Here is a 13,730-nt window from a genome sequence, read left to right as displayed (position 1 = left end):
CATACTAAGACGTAAACGTATTTCTAATTGAAACTCAATCTGAAGAGTTCTCACAGCCTGAAGCCCCCGTAGCACTGGGGGAGCTTTGGATGCAGGGCGGAGGGGGGAGAACTGTCAGAATTGGAATGTGAAAAGAGGATATGACGGGATAAACTCTCCCACACTGGAGTTTCTTCATTAGTTAACAACGCATTAATCAGACCAAAGTCATAAACCATTGAAATGCTAGTCACAGGAAGTGTGTTATGAAAGGCTTGGCTTTTGTGTGCATATATATATATATATGTATAAATTAGGGCTGTCAGCGTTAACGCGTTAATCTATGCGATTAATGCGGCCGCGATTAACGCGATCAAATATTTTAACGCAATTAACGCAACTTTAAAAAAAAAAAAAAAAATTAATTTTTTTTTTTTTTTTAATGCCTTTATTTGGATAGGTCATGAAGTTATGACAGGAAGCGAGGCGGAGAAGAGGTGCGGAGAGCATTGGGAAATTACATCAGGCCAGACTTGAACCTGTGTCCCCTCGGGCAATGTAGCCCGTAAGTAGGGGGCTTGGCCTACCTTTTTATGGGAGCGATGAGGGACAGGTGGGGCTTGAATAGCCCCCCTTGTTCAAAGTGGGGAATGACAGAAAAAGTTTGAGAACCCCTGCGGTAGTTGAAGATGGAGAGAGCTGGGGGATTGTTGGGCGGAAGGTCTCTGTTTAAGAGCCAAAATGACGGAACAATCGACAAAACTAAAGTTGTATGTAGCATTTGTCAAGCTGAATTTAGCTATCACCTTAATGCAAAGCACCCGACAGAAAGCAGTCCCAGGTTAGATGATCGCCAACCCATACTCCACGACTTCTCTAGGAAAATAACTAGACCAGTCCGTGAAAAGGTTACCATTTGGGATGCCAGTGACTGTCGGCCCATCAACATAGTTGAGGACAGTGGGCTGATTGAGGTGATTCGAATTGCTTCAGGGGAAATTCTTACGATTTACCGTCGAGGGGCACCATTGTGTTAAAAAAAAATACAATTAAACAACAGTGTCTAAAATACACGCTGTCTGAAGTGATTACTTGTTTATTTATAAGATTTAGTCTTAAGAATTATTTTTTTACTTTTAATCGCGATTAATCAAAACAGCCCTAGTATAAATATATATATTTACTAAGCCTCATCTCTGGTGACACAGTTCTGGTGGAAAAAGCCCATGATGATTCATGCCATTTTACACCAAAACTGCTATGAGCAGAAATGAGTAATGACAAACATCTACAGCAGCAGCGGCAGGAACCCGAGGGCTTTTCTCAGTTCTGTTATGATGTATGTCTTGTGTGTTACATTTGGATGTAGGCTCGTTATGTTTAAACTCTTTGCATTCTTGGTTCTGAAAACAGTGGGATGGACATCATGCTTCATACTTCTGAAAGTCTTCCCACGAATCTTACACTGTTGTGGTTTATTTGCATAAAATGTTCTGACACAGATTGCTTATTCTTATGTTTGAAGTTTGGTGTCTATTAAAACTATTATTGCTTATTCACATACAGCAGCTTGTTACAAACTTGCATCATTTATAATGTATATTATTTCACACCCAAAGTGTAGCCACTGTTAGCTGCAACTGTTATAGATACATTTTAATGGGAAATGGCGTTTAATCTTGCGGGACAGTCTCATATTATACAGCACAGTGAAGCGGACTGCTTAGGAGCTACTTAAGGCCTCCGAACCCTATCTTAGGATTCCCAGAGAGTCCTTGAACCACCCAACATGCAGCAAGGCAATGGGAAGATTAAGTGCCTGAGGCAGCTCACATGTGACAGCGTGATTTCTCCTCACGTTGAGGAGAGCTCACTAAGTTACGCGCCGAGAGGAGCGAGCGAGAGGGAGATTTTTTTGGTGAAAGGTTTCACACTGCTTCAGGGAGTGGTGGCTTTAAAGGAGGGACACCACTCAAGGAGTCCTTCACAAAAACTAGTTTTGAGTTGGCGGTGTAAAAGCAGAAGCCACTCACCCCTTTGCAGACGGAGACGGCCTCTTTGGAGAGGGACTTGGGGTAGGAGACGTTGTGCTCCATGATGGACTGGAAGAGCTCGTCCTCGTCCTCACCATCGAAGGGGGGCTTCAGGGAGAGAGAGTCAGCACAGTCAGTAAACAGTTGGATCACTTCTTCATTACATGAGTGTACTTCTCAAGGTTACATTTATATTCCGATCAGTTCTTCACAAAGTCTGCAAATTGAGTTAATCAAATGGACAAACTCTAGATTCGATGAATTAACAACCTAATCTAAACCAATCTAATCAAATTGAATCTAACATCTGTATAAATCATTATCCCTGATGAACTGGCCAAGATCTAATCTGAACAAAGAAATATTCAATGGACTGAAAGAAGATGGTACTTTAGAAAAAAACATATTGTACACAATAGACTTAATTTCAGCCTTAAAATAACAAGCATAACACAGCAGGGTTAGAAGTTAAAAGCTGAAAAGCTGTGAGTGATGCTAATTGGTGTTTTGGGAACGCCAGAACAGGACTTAAAAAAGTGCAGTTACATAAGCAATCAGTCACACGGCAACCCCTAGCCCCACAGGACCAGACAGACTCGCTCAGTCCATTTGTATAAAAAAAACTCAATTAAAAATACATATAAATGCATATTTTCGTTTATGAGCAGAGGAGCAGTCTTAAGCCATGAGGTTCAGGGTTGGAGGGAGAGAGAGAGAGAGAGAGAGAGAGAAAAAAGAGAAACAGAAAAATACGAGAAGATAGGGGGAAACTGGGACAAACTGAGTGGAGAGAGAGAGAGAGAGAGAGAGAGAGAGTGTGTGTGGACAGACAGCTAGATAAGATAGATTGAACGAAATCAGCCAGACATAATGATTCTGCTAAAAGGCAAATGGCGAGAGCGCTGTGAACCCATCCCTCTCCAATAATGTCCCCCGCTCAGCGCCGGTGAGCTCATGTGCCTGGGCCACTCTCTTCTCTTCTTCCCTTTATCTTGCTAAATGCTTCTTTTCTTTTTTTTCTTTTCCGCCTGCCCATGGCAAAAGATACTTCTCTCTCTCTTTTTTCTATCTCTGTCTTACAGCCACCAAAAAAATAGGCTCCTCAGGTACATGGGAAGGGTTGGGGGGGGGGGGGGGGGGGGGCGTTAACAACGTGTCTAAGAGCTGTTCAGAAGCCTCTAGAATGGGCTGAAGTGAGCTTTAATAACGTGTCTAAGAGCTGTTCAGACGCAGAGGGGTGGAGAGGTGTAAAAAGGAGAGGAAAAATAGGAATAGGGAAGAGAGGAGAGGAAGAGAGAGGAGAGGCAGCTTTGAACAGACATTTGAGGAGAGCAGCGCAGAGCAGGAGTGAGCCTCGTGTCCCTGGACTCCCCACAGAGCAGCATGGAGCCCAGGAGAGAGGAGGAGAGGAGAGGAGCGGAGAGGTGGAGAGAGAGAGAGTGACCTGGATCCTTCAGGTCTCAGGGGGCGGGTCAGACTCATGAGTGCGAGGTGTGTCATGTGAGTGCGTGTCACTTTGTGTTTGTGCTAAGCTGTCCGTTGGAGTTTGTTGTACGGGTTTGTGTGATAACAAATGTTCATGTGAGACCCTGTTTGTTTTTGCTCCCTCACACAGACAGATCACAGGAAACAGCAGAATATGAGGAGTATTAGGGGACGGAGAGACAGAGAGAGAGAGAGAGAGAAAGAAGGAGAGAGAGACATGGAGGAAGGCGTAGTTTACCTGTCCAGCCAGCATCTCATACAGCAGGACTCCGTAGGCCCACCAGTCCACTGAAAGCCCATAGGGCTGATATGCAATAATCTGTGGAGAGAGAGGAGCACAGAGTTAGTCTCACTTAAATATATATGTATACGTAAATGTAAATATGCGCACAAGATACCATGCATGCGCACTAAATACACACACACACACACACACACACACACACACACAGACACACAAAATGTATAGTGACGATTGTGTTCTGTAGTGTTGCTTTATGAAGATTTTGATGCCATTTTTCTTGAGATGGAGAAGTCTGATAGGACAAGATAAGATAACTTAATTGCCTGGTTAGATACATCTGCGTCACACAAAGATCTTAGGCATTTTACAGATCACAGTCGACATCACTTCACCTGCACAGCTTTGGTTGGCATGAAACACAAAACCGATGCTGTGCGTTTGGCATGAGCAGACTGCCAGCAGAGGGGTTTAACACTGGACTGTGTGCTTGATGGAGAATGACACTGCTGATGTGTGCCACTGCGCATGAAGCCATACGTCTGGTGGATTGGACTTGAGCTGAGGGGCATTCTTCTGTGAGCTATTGGTGGTAGCATCATTTCTCAGCTACCTTCACGCTCACACAATTCTCAACAAACCCAATGTCTCTTAAACCAGCACTCTCTCCCTTGTGTAGTGTACTTGTGAACTTTCTCTCTTACTCAGAAAGAGACCCCCCCCACAAAAAAAGCAAAATAGACACTGACACACACGTTCACGAGGGCACGACATGAATCACACGCCCCGTCGTCCCCTCCTCGTCTCTGTCCCTTGAGTGGCATCCGCGGCGCGGTCCCGGGACACATGCCTTCCACGCTAGCCACAGACGCCAGTCTGCTCTGTCACGGCGCTAGTAATTAAACACATTTGCTTTGTGCGTGGTCTTAATTAGCGGCTGCACACAGCGAAGCTTAGCTTAGCGGCATCCGCGGCGGCCCGTGGCTAACAGCTGTGCCGCTACCTCGCAAACCTGAGACGTGACAGATAGGAACTAATTAAGCCGGGGGCTGGAGAAGTGCCTACTTGACTCAGAATCTGGCGAGTGGGACTGCTGGGGGGAGTGTGTGTGTGTGTGTGTGTGTGTGTGTGTGTGTGTGTGTGTGCTTGTTTGTGTGTGTGTGTGTGTGTGTGTGTGTGTGTGTGAGTCCTGCAAAGTGGAGGGATGCCCGAGAAGCTTCCCAAGATTCACTCCAATTAGCCGAATGCAAGACAAGAGCACGCTAACACTCAAACTAACTCTCTCCTCTTCATCCCTCAGCAGGGCTCTCGGGAGCGAGTGCCACCACACAGAGACCGCAGACGTCCACACACACACACACACACACACACACACACACACACACACACACACACACACACACACACACACACACACACACACACACACACACACACACGAGACCGCAGACATCCACACAACACAGAGACCGCAGACGTCCACACAACACAGAGACCGCAGACATCCATACACACACACAGACACCTCAGACGTCCACACGACACAGAGACCGCAGACATCCACACACACACACCTCAGACGTCCACACACAGACACCTCAGACATCCACACAACACAGAGACTGCAGACGTCCACACAACACAGAGACCGCAGACGTCCACACGACACAGACACCTCAGACGTCCACACACAGAGACCGCAGACGTCCACACAACACAGAGACCGCAGACATCCACACAACAGAGACCGCAGACATCCACACACAGAGACACCTCAGACGTCCACACACAGACACCGCAGACGTCCACACACAGAGACCGCAGACATCCACACAAAGAGACCACAGTCATCCACACACAGAGACAGAAGACATCCACACAGAGAGACCGCAGACATCCACACAACAGAGACCGCAGACATCCACACACAGAGACCGCAGACATCCACACACACACACAGAGACCGCAGACATCCACACACAGAGACCGCAGACATCCACACAACACAGACACCTCAGACGTCCACACACAGAGACCGCAGACATCCACACGACACAGAGACCGCAGACATCCACACACAGAGACAGAAGACATCCACACACAGAGAGACCGCAGACATCCACACAACACAGACACCTCAGACATCCACACACAGAGACCGCAGACATCCACACGACACAGAGACCGCAGACATCCACACACAGAGACCGCAGACATCCACACACAGAGACCGCAGACATCCACACACACACACAGAGGCCGCAGACATCCACGACACAGAGATCGCAGACATCCACACAAGCTCATCTACTCCATTACAGAGTGAACACGGCCGTGTCAGTGTCACACAAATACCTCTCTCTCTCTGAGAGATATACACACACATTACTCAACTTGAGCACCACTTAACATCACATTAAACATAGACTACTACATTGAGTCCATTCTCCACTGCAGGCATAGGAACTTGAAAACCACTCTACCTGAAAACCCTCCCATGAAGCGTTAAGAGATAATGCATAGGAATTATTCTGAAGAGCGATTATAATGATGGCCCATTCAGCCTGTACTACATGAACTACACTCGCAGCCCTTCCCAGTGGACTCGGGCTGTTCCCACGGCAGCGTCTGCTGGCCCGCCCTATTCTTGGGTTTATGAAACACCAGCATGAATTAATTACACAGTAACTTGTCCCTTTTCCCTTACCACCCCCCATACCCCCCCCCCCCCCCCCCCCCCCCCCCCCGCCCCCCCCACCGCCATCAGCGCTCAATTCCACGGAGGCCGAGTAGTGAGCGATGGCTGTCCAAACAGTGGGAGGAGAGGAGCCATCAATAAAAGATGGCCAAAGAAAGAGAGAGATAAAGACAGACAGAAAGAGTTACTGTAGACATGAAGACAGATGAATCAGGCCGACAGATGGATAGATGGATAGATACAAACAAACAAACAAACAAACAAACAAACAAACAAACAGATGGGTCTTTATTAGTGGCACTCAGTGCATGTGATTCAAGTACACCTGCTCCATCTAACCACACCTCTCATGAGAATGGAGGGATGCAGGGCATCAGTGGGGAGAGAGATGCAGTCGGCCTTCCTCTCGCTTCCTCCCCACTGTGCCCAGTGGATTCTCACGCTGCCAGAATGGGGGGTAGAGAGAGAGAGAGAGAGAGAGAGAGAGAGAGAGAGATGAAAAAGAAAAAGGAGAGGGGTGAAAGTGAAGTGAAGTGCATAAGCTCAGAACCAGAGCCAAGACCTCAGGGCTTCGAGCGCCTGCATGGCCAGTGTGCTTTAGAGTAGAGGAGTAGATGAGAGATGGATGGGGGAGAGAGAGAGAGAGAGAAGAGAGAGAGAGAGACAAAGAGAGAGAGAGAGAGAAAGAAAGAAAGAGAGAGAGAGAAAGTTGAAGCTTATACATGCCCATAAAAATACACATACACCCACAAAACAAGAGAAAAGCAAAGTGAGTATATGACTATATGTATGAGGCGGTGTTTTTATATGTGTATTTGTGTGTGTATCAGTGTGTGTGTGTGTGTGTGTGTGTGTGTGTATCTATGTGTGGCTGTGGTAGGCTTAAACCCACGTGAGAAGCACGTCCGTGCGTGGGCAGGGGCGTGCAGATTTAGCTGGCGCTCGTTAGTGTATTTTGGTACGCGTTCAGTGAGCTGGCCAGTTACTGTGCGTGTGTACGCGTTCAGTGAGCTGGCCAGTTACTGTGCGTGTGTACGTGCCATGTTCACACTCATCCCCCCCCCCCCAGGGTAGTCTTGCCTATTACTGCACACGCTGGGCTAAGAGGCTCTCTGCTTGTGATTTAGTGCTTGCGGACACAACAGACCCAGCATTCCTGTTGCTGGCGCGCAGAGGCTCTCCATCATGCACTGCACTGCATCTCACGCAGCCAAGGTGAGTCGCACTCCCCAGAGTCTCGCCCGGGCTGATTCGCTCAGTCGTTTCCCAGTGGAAAAAAAAGGTCACTTCGGCCTCTTGGAGAACCTTCTGGAAGCCATCCAACACCCTTTGCGCTGAAAGACTGCGGGAGGCACCACACTTCCTCAGGGGTGGGGGTGGGGGTTGGGTACACGCACACGTGGACAGAAGGTGATGAAAGCCCACGCAGACACACACACACACACACACACACACACACACACACACACACAAGCATACGTGTCGTGGCACCTCAGAGAAAACAAACACCTTTCTTGAGTTCACACTTCTGTCCGGACCATCTTAACACAACCACAGAGACAACTGTTGGTGTCCATTTTTAGCCATGGAGTTCACCCCCACACTCAGCACATCTCTTTCAGCCCGCCTCACCCGCTCCACACCGCTACTGTGAAGTGAGACAGAGGGCAGGTGATGCCAATTAGCAATTTTGGCCGAACCCCACTGAAAATGAGGCCTTGGGACACTGTGAAAGACGCCATCATTTTTTCCAGGGCTATTTATCCACGATGAGCCAAAATATGGCCCCTTTCAACTGTCAGTGCGCAGGCAACTGTGTGTGAAGGGAGACGTATTTTTTTTTTTCCTGATGACACCTAGCAGATGGCGGTGGGGAGACAGATGCCTGAGTGGCCTATTTGCCAGGCTTGTGTAACAGTGGAACAGTGAGGGCGTGCGAGGTGTCTGAAGGCGCGCGCGGGCGGGCGGGCGGACGCCAGTCCTCCTCTGAACGAGAGAGTCGACCCACACAAACAAACTCTGCATCTGGTGATGGAGCATTGTAGTGCCTGTGAGAAACGCCAGTCCCACTTTTACGTTAAGTAAGTGTCCTAATTACAATGCACGAACATAAATAAGGAATATTACTATGTAGTACCAATAAAAATGTATATCACACTACTAACTTTAAACCTGAATATGATCATAGGCTCTAGTACATATTGTGACTTAATGTAGGGCCAAATTATCTTCTCAATTTGCTGTTAAGCTCTTTGAGCTGCATTGTTTTGCATGAAAGGTGCTATACAAATAAAGTTGATTATTATTATTATTATTATTATTATTATTAATTGTTAGCATAAGACTAGCTGCTATAATCCTGTCACCTCTTTGAACTGCGAGATTCTACTTTTAATTCTGTTGGCTGGTAAGCAGTGATGGGGGTCCAGGAGGGGTAGGAAGGGTACCTTGGACAGCGCTCAGCTGTCATCGGTCTGTCAGCACCTCCAGGTCTGGTTGGCGCTTCTCCTCCGTCACTTGACAGGAGGACCCGCAGCGCCGTAAACCGCTGGCCCTCTGAGGCTCGGCCTTCTCCCCGCGGGCTCCTCTCAATGTCACACAGGGCTGCAGAAGGGCCAGCGACTGAGGCTGGGGTGGACGAGCTAAAGAGCACTGCTACGTGAAACCTGCGCCCTGGCACACACCACAGGAACACACCACAGGAACACCAGCACCTCTCATCACCCCACAGCTGAGCCCAGACAGGTCTTTGCACTAATGATTTTCAGAATGAAAACATGCCCAACATCATCCACAAAAAATACTGAACAGTCCCTCCAGGATGTTGCGAGGGTTGTTGCGGCACCAAAGTGACTGGGAGTCTCAAATATTGCGGCTAAAACAGTGGTGATTTTGATAATCAAATTTTTTGATGGTGAAAGCAATCACGAATAATGCAGAAATTCCACGACGCTGTGTTTTTCTGCGGAAATGAGAGAAATGGTAATAAGAGAAAATTGCAAACCCGCAATCGCAATTTATTTCAGAGCTGACAATTTCACCTTCAATCAGAAGACACCTCTCTTCAGAAAGTCCTGTTCAATTAAACAAACTATGAGTCAGGGAGTGACTTTACCTCCACACCTACACTGGAAACAGACGGCATCACGACTGTCTGTGTCTCTAATACGACACAGGCCGCCTTGGAATCACCACACTGCCCAGCTCGACTCGCCTTCAAACCCGCCGAACCAAAGCCTGGGCCACACAGACCCCCTGCTCTCCACAGACTAATCAGAACTCACAGCCTCTTCTACACAGCAGTCCCTGCCCTACCCCAGAGACCAGGAACAACCACAAACCAACCCAAAATTGCTTTTAAAAAAGGCATTTTTCTCCCCTGTGGGCAGAGTTCCTCAATTGCAAATCTTCTCTGGGCCACTGTAGTAGCGGCCTACTGGGACTGGCTCCATTGATCCACACGGGCTTCAAAGCAGAAGCTCGGCTTGGGTTTGCACTCCTTCTTTGTCTCCGAAGATGAAAGGCTCTGGGCTAATCTTCATTTTGGGGGTGGGGTGGGTTAAACAGCGAGGGACGGAGGGAGAGAAAACAAGACAGCGAGGTGAGGGACGGAGGGAGAGAAAACAAGACAGCGAGGTGAGGGACGGAGGGAGAGAAAACAAGACAGCGAGCCAGAGAGAGGGCGATACGAGAGAAAAAGCCCGCTCTGACTGAGGCACGACTTTAATTAACGACGGGGAGTAAAGTTCATGAGCTGGAGATCAATGGAGCAGGAGAGTATTAGAGAAACAGCGAGGGCCAGGGAGCCGAACGGATGAAAGAGAAGAAAGGAAGGAAACGAAGGAATGAGAAAGAGGAAGAAAAAAAAAAGGACAATGAACGAAGAAATGAACGAAGAAAGAAAATACAGAATGAGACACAACAAGACAAGAAGAAAAGGACAACAAGAGTAGAGGATAAAGAAGAGGGAGGGAATGAGAAAGAGGAGGAGAGGGAGAAAATAAGAAAAGAAAATAACAAGACAGAGAGAGAGGGAGAGGGATGAAAGAGGAGGAGAGGGAGGAAATAAGAGAGCAGAGGAGCAAGAAAAGGAGGAGAAGAGAAGGTGTTGTTTTGTTTATTATTCCCACCCTGGCCTTGGCCCCTCTCTCTCTCCCACTCTCATCAAACCTAGTCCAGCTGTAAGTGGCTCTCCATCACAGACCCAGAGCTGAGTGCCTCCATCACATCACAGGGGGTCATGTGGAGTAGACCTCAGTGGTGGTTAGAGGGGGAGAAGATCATGAGCCTCTGCTGATGTACGTGACTGTGGTCGACCCTCCAAGGATCAGCGCTGGTTTATTCGCACCACAGGGATATGGGACAGGAATGCTAATGGAACACAAGCCACTGACATGAACCAGATCGATGCAGGACCCCTGTGTGGAGCGCATACACTCACGTACTGAATACATCCTCTCATTCCTCTACCTCTGGGTACGATACTTAGAACACTACACTAGTACACTCTGATGTCTGATGTTGCCATTCCAAAGGAATCTGGTCACAAAGCAATGGTCTGCGGGCCCCATCACAGTAAGACAGTTTTGTGCTGCCCCTTGATGCAGTCACTGAAGCTAGATATGTGGTAAATGACGCAATCGCAAAAGTAGGAAAGTCATTTACTGAGGGACAGTTACTGAAAGACTAAGTTAACTGCTATGCTGTAGGTTGCGAATATCGTCTGTTCAGGAAACCATCTTAATTTAGAAACAGCAGTCTCACAGCAAACAGTGTCAGAATGTGACATTTATGGACGGTTGTGCTCTAAAGCAAAACTCGATGAAAGCACGGACATAACGTTAAATGACTATACAATGCTATATTTGTCAGGGGTATTGATGACCGTTTTGAGATGACAGAAGAAATGCAGAAGAAAATGTCTTCCTCATCCTCTACTGCACTGGCCTCCTTTTGAGAAGACCACCTGGCAAGTGACCGGCAGGTACACTGAGTTTGAGACCCCTGGTCTAAGGATTATGCCTAACATGACATTACAGTGAGTACACACTACTCAGACTACAGGGTCTATATGGGCATTCGTGTTTTGAGGCACTATGAATAAAATACTGAGTTGTTTTCCCGATGCCCATGGCCATTACAGACCTAGTCCTACTTCTCACCTAATAAATCAGGCCAGTGGCAAGTATTCATGACGTCATTACCCACATAATGCATTGCTCTCAGGAAATTAGGAGTGAATGCACTGTAATTGGTAATTTCACTGGATTCATTGGTAATTGCTAACTCAACACACACACACACACACACACACACACACACACACACACACACACACACACACACACAGAGACAGACACAGACAGACACACAGACAAATGATGTAGTCACAGAAATCGAAGTCCTTTCACCTCTCTGTTAATCATATCAAGGTTACAAAGCTCATCCCCTTTCTGACTTGCATCATTAATGACTCCCTTCCTCTCTCTCCCGCTCTCTTCTCTTGTGTCCTCCTAGTGTGTTTACATCAACAAACAGAACCATGGTGCTGTTCCCCAAAAGATTAAACAGGAAGTCAGAGTTACAGTGCATACTGCTGAGGGGTACAGTGGGGTGGAGGGAAAGATGGAGAGAGAGAAGGTGGGAGGGAAGGATGTTTGGTCTGAGAGGGGCGAGAAGGTCTCTGGTGGAGGGTACTCATGAGCACTCGCTACACACACAAACACACACACACACACACACACCCCTGCTCAGCAGCATGACAAAATGACAAGTGACATCTGCAGATTGGGTCATATTGACCTTCACCTCAACAAGCTGAGGGCTGTAAATGTGTGTGTGAGTGAAGGTCTCTGTGTGTGTATATGTAAAGGTCTCTCTCTCTCTCTCTGTGTATGTGTGTGTGTGTGTGTGTGTGTGTGTGTGTGTGTGTGTGTGTGTGTGTGTGTGATCATCATGAGTGTGATAAAGACAGACATGCCATGACCTCTACTGCTCCACTCTCTCCTGTTACGTTCATATTTATTACCCATAGTTCCATGGGAATGGCCAGCAGTCAGTTTGTGTCATGTGACGCATCAAGGCAAACATTCTGTTCTGGTGAGTGTATAACTGTGTATGTGTGTGTGTGTGTGTGTGTGTGTGAGTGTGTGTGAGTGTGTGTGTTTGTCCTCTCTCATCACGCTAACACTACTTGACAGTTTTGGATCATGCTCATAGTCACTCAAGGTTCTCTGTGGTGCCTGTAATTCAGATTCTTGAGTTTTCAGTTAATGAGAGAGCTCTTGGAGACCATAAGCAGCTCTGCCACACACACACACACACACACACACACACACACACACACACACACACACACACACACACACACACACACACACACACACACACACACACACACACACACACACACACAAAATGGCACAAACACAACCAACTGCCCATTTGTAAACACCACAGCGGGTGAAAATGCACTTCTCATTTTGGTGCTGCAACTGGGCATCTAGACATGAAGTGTGAAGCCAACTAACTGTCAGGGGTCCGTAGTCTATTGACGAAAGAGAAAGAGAGTCGTCGGATCACGACCCACATCAACTTCAATTTCCTCAAGTGGCTGCAAAGCCAGTCTCAAGAAAGACAAACAGAGGCTTGGATAAACAACGTCTTGTCAAACTACTAGGTGTGGGAAGATTATCATCACTCTCTTCCCCATGCTCCTAGACGCTTTTTTTTTTTTTATCTGCTCTCCCTCCTTCTCGCCTCTACAGATCTCTCTGTATTTCTCTCTTTCTCTCCTTCTCTCTCTGTTTCCTTTCTGCCAGCTCATGGCACAGACACAGGGATTAAGCAGGAGAACAGACAGAGCCCTGTGCCGTATCTGCCGCCTGCTCTCCCAGTGGAGACACACAGAGACTGTATGCAAACACACACACACACACACACACACACACACACACACACACACACACACACACACACACACACACACACACACACACACACACACACACACACACACACACACACACACACACACACACGGTGAGATGAGTACATTTTGCTAGGGATGAACTCTGGTAAGCACTTTCTGCGGCTTCATCTCCCAGTGGAAATGCCCAGAGACAGAATCAACACAAGCGAAAGACATTTTTGATCAGACAAGGGATCATTCGATAAGACAATGATCTATGGGTCTATTTGCTGTCTATTTGTATTTATAATCCATCTATTTCTCGGCTGGTTATCGTAAGTCTATATGATGGCATTGAACAAACCCTGTTAAAACAAACTCCCA

At 47.4% G+C, this 13,730-nt stretch overlaps 1 protein-coding gene across 2 annotated transcripts in view; it reads right to left on the bottom strand.

Annotated features, from left to right (window-relative positions):
- The window catches only part of prkcaa (protein kinase C, alpha, a), a 140,154-nt gene that overhangs the window by 15,332 nt on the left and 111,092 nt on the right, over positions 1–13,730 (bottom strand). For both annotated transcript variants that reach the window (XM_012827488.3, XM_031563582.1), the window contains 2 exons: positions 3,736–3,816; positions 2,013–2,120 (listed from right to left, as the gene is read on the bottom strand). In XM_012827488.3, coding sequence (XP_012682942.1) covers positions 2,013–2,120; positions 3,736–3,816 — 189 coding nt within the window. The remainder of the gene's footprint in view (positions 1–2,012; positions 2,121–3,735; positions 3,817–13,730) is intronic.

The sequence above is a fragment of the Clupea harengus genome, chromosome 26 (assembly GCF_900700415.2).
Source record: "Clupea harengus chromosome 26, Ch_v2.0.2, whole genome shotgun sequence".
NCBI lineage: Eukaryota > Metazoa > Chordata > Actinopteri > Clupeiformes > Clupeidae > Clupea > Clupea harengus.
This window is presented reverse-complemented; position numbering and strand designations above follow the sequence as displayed.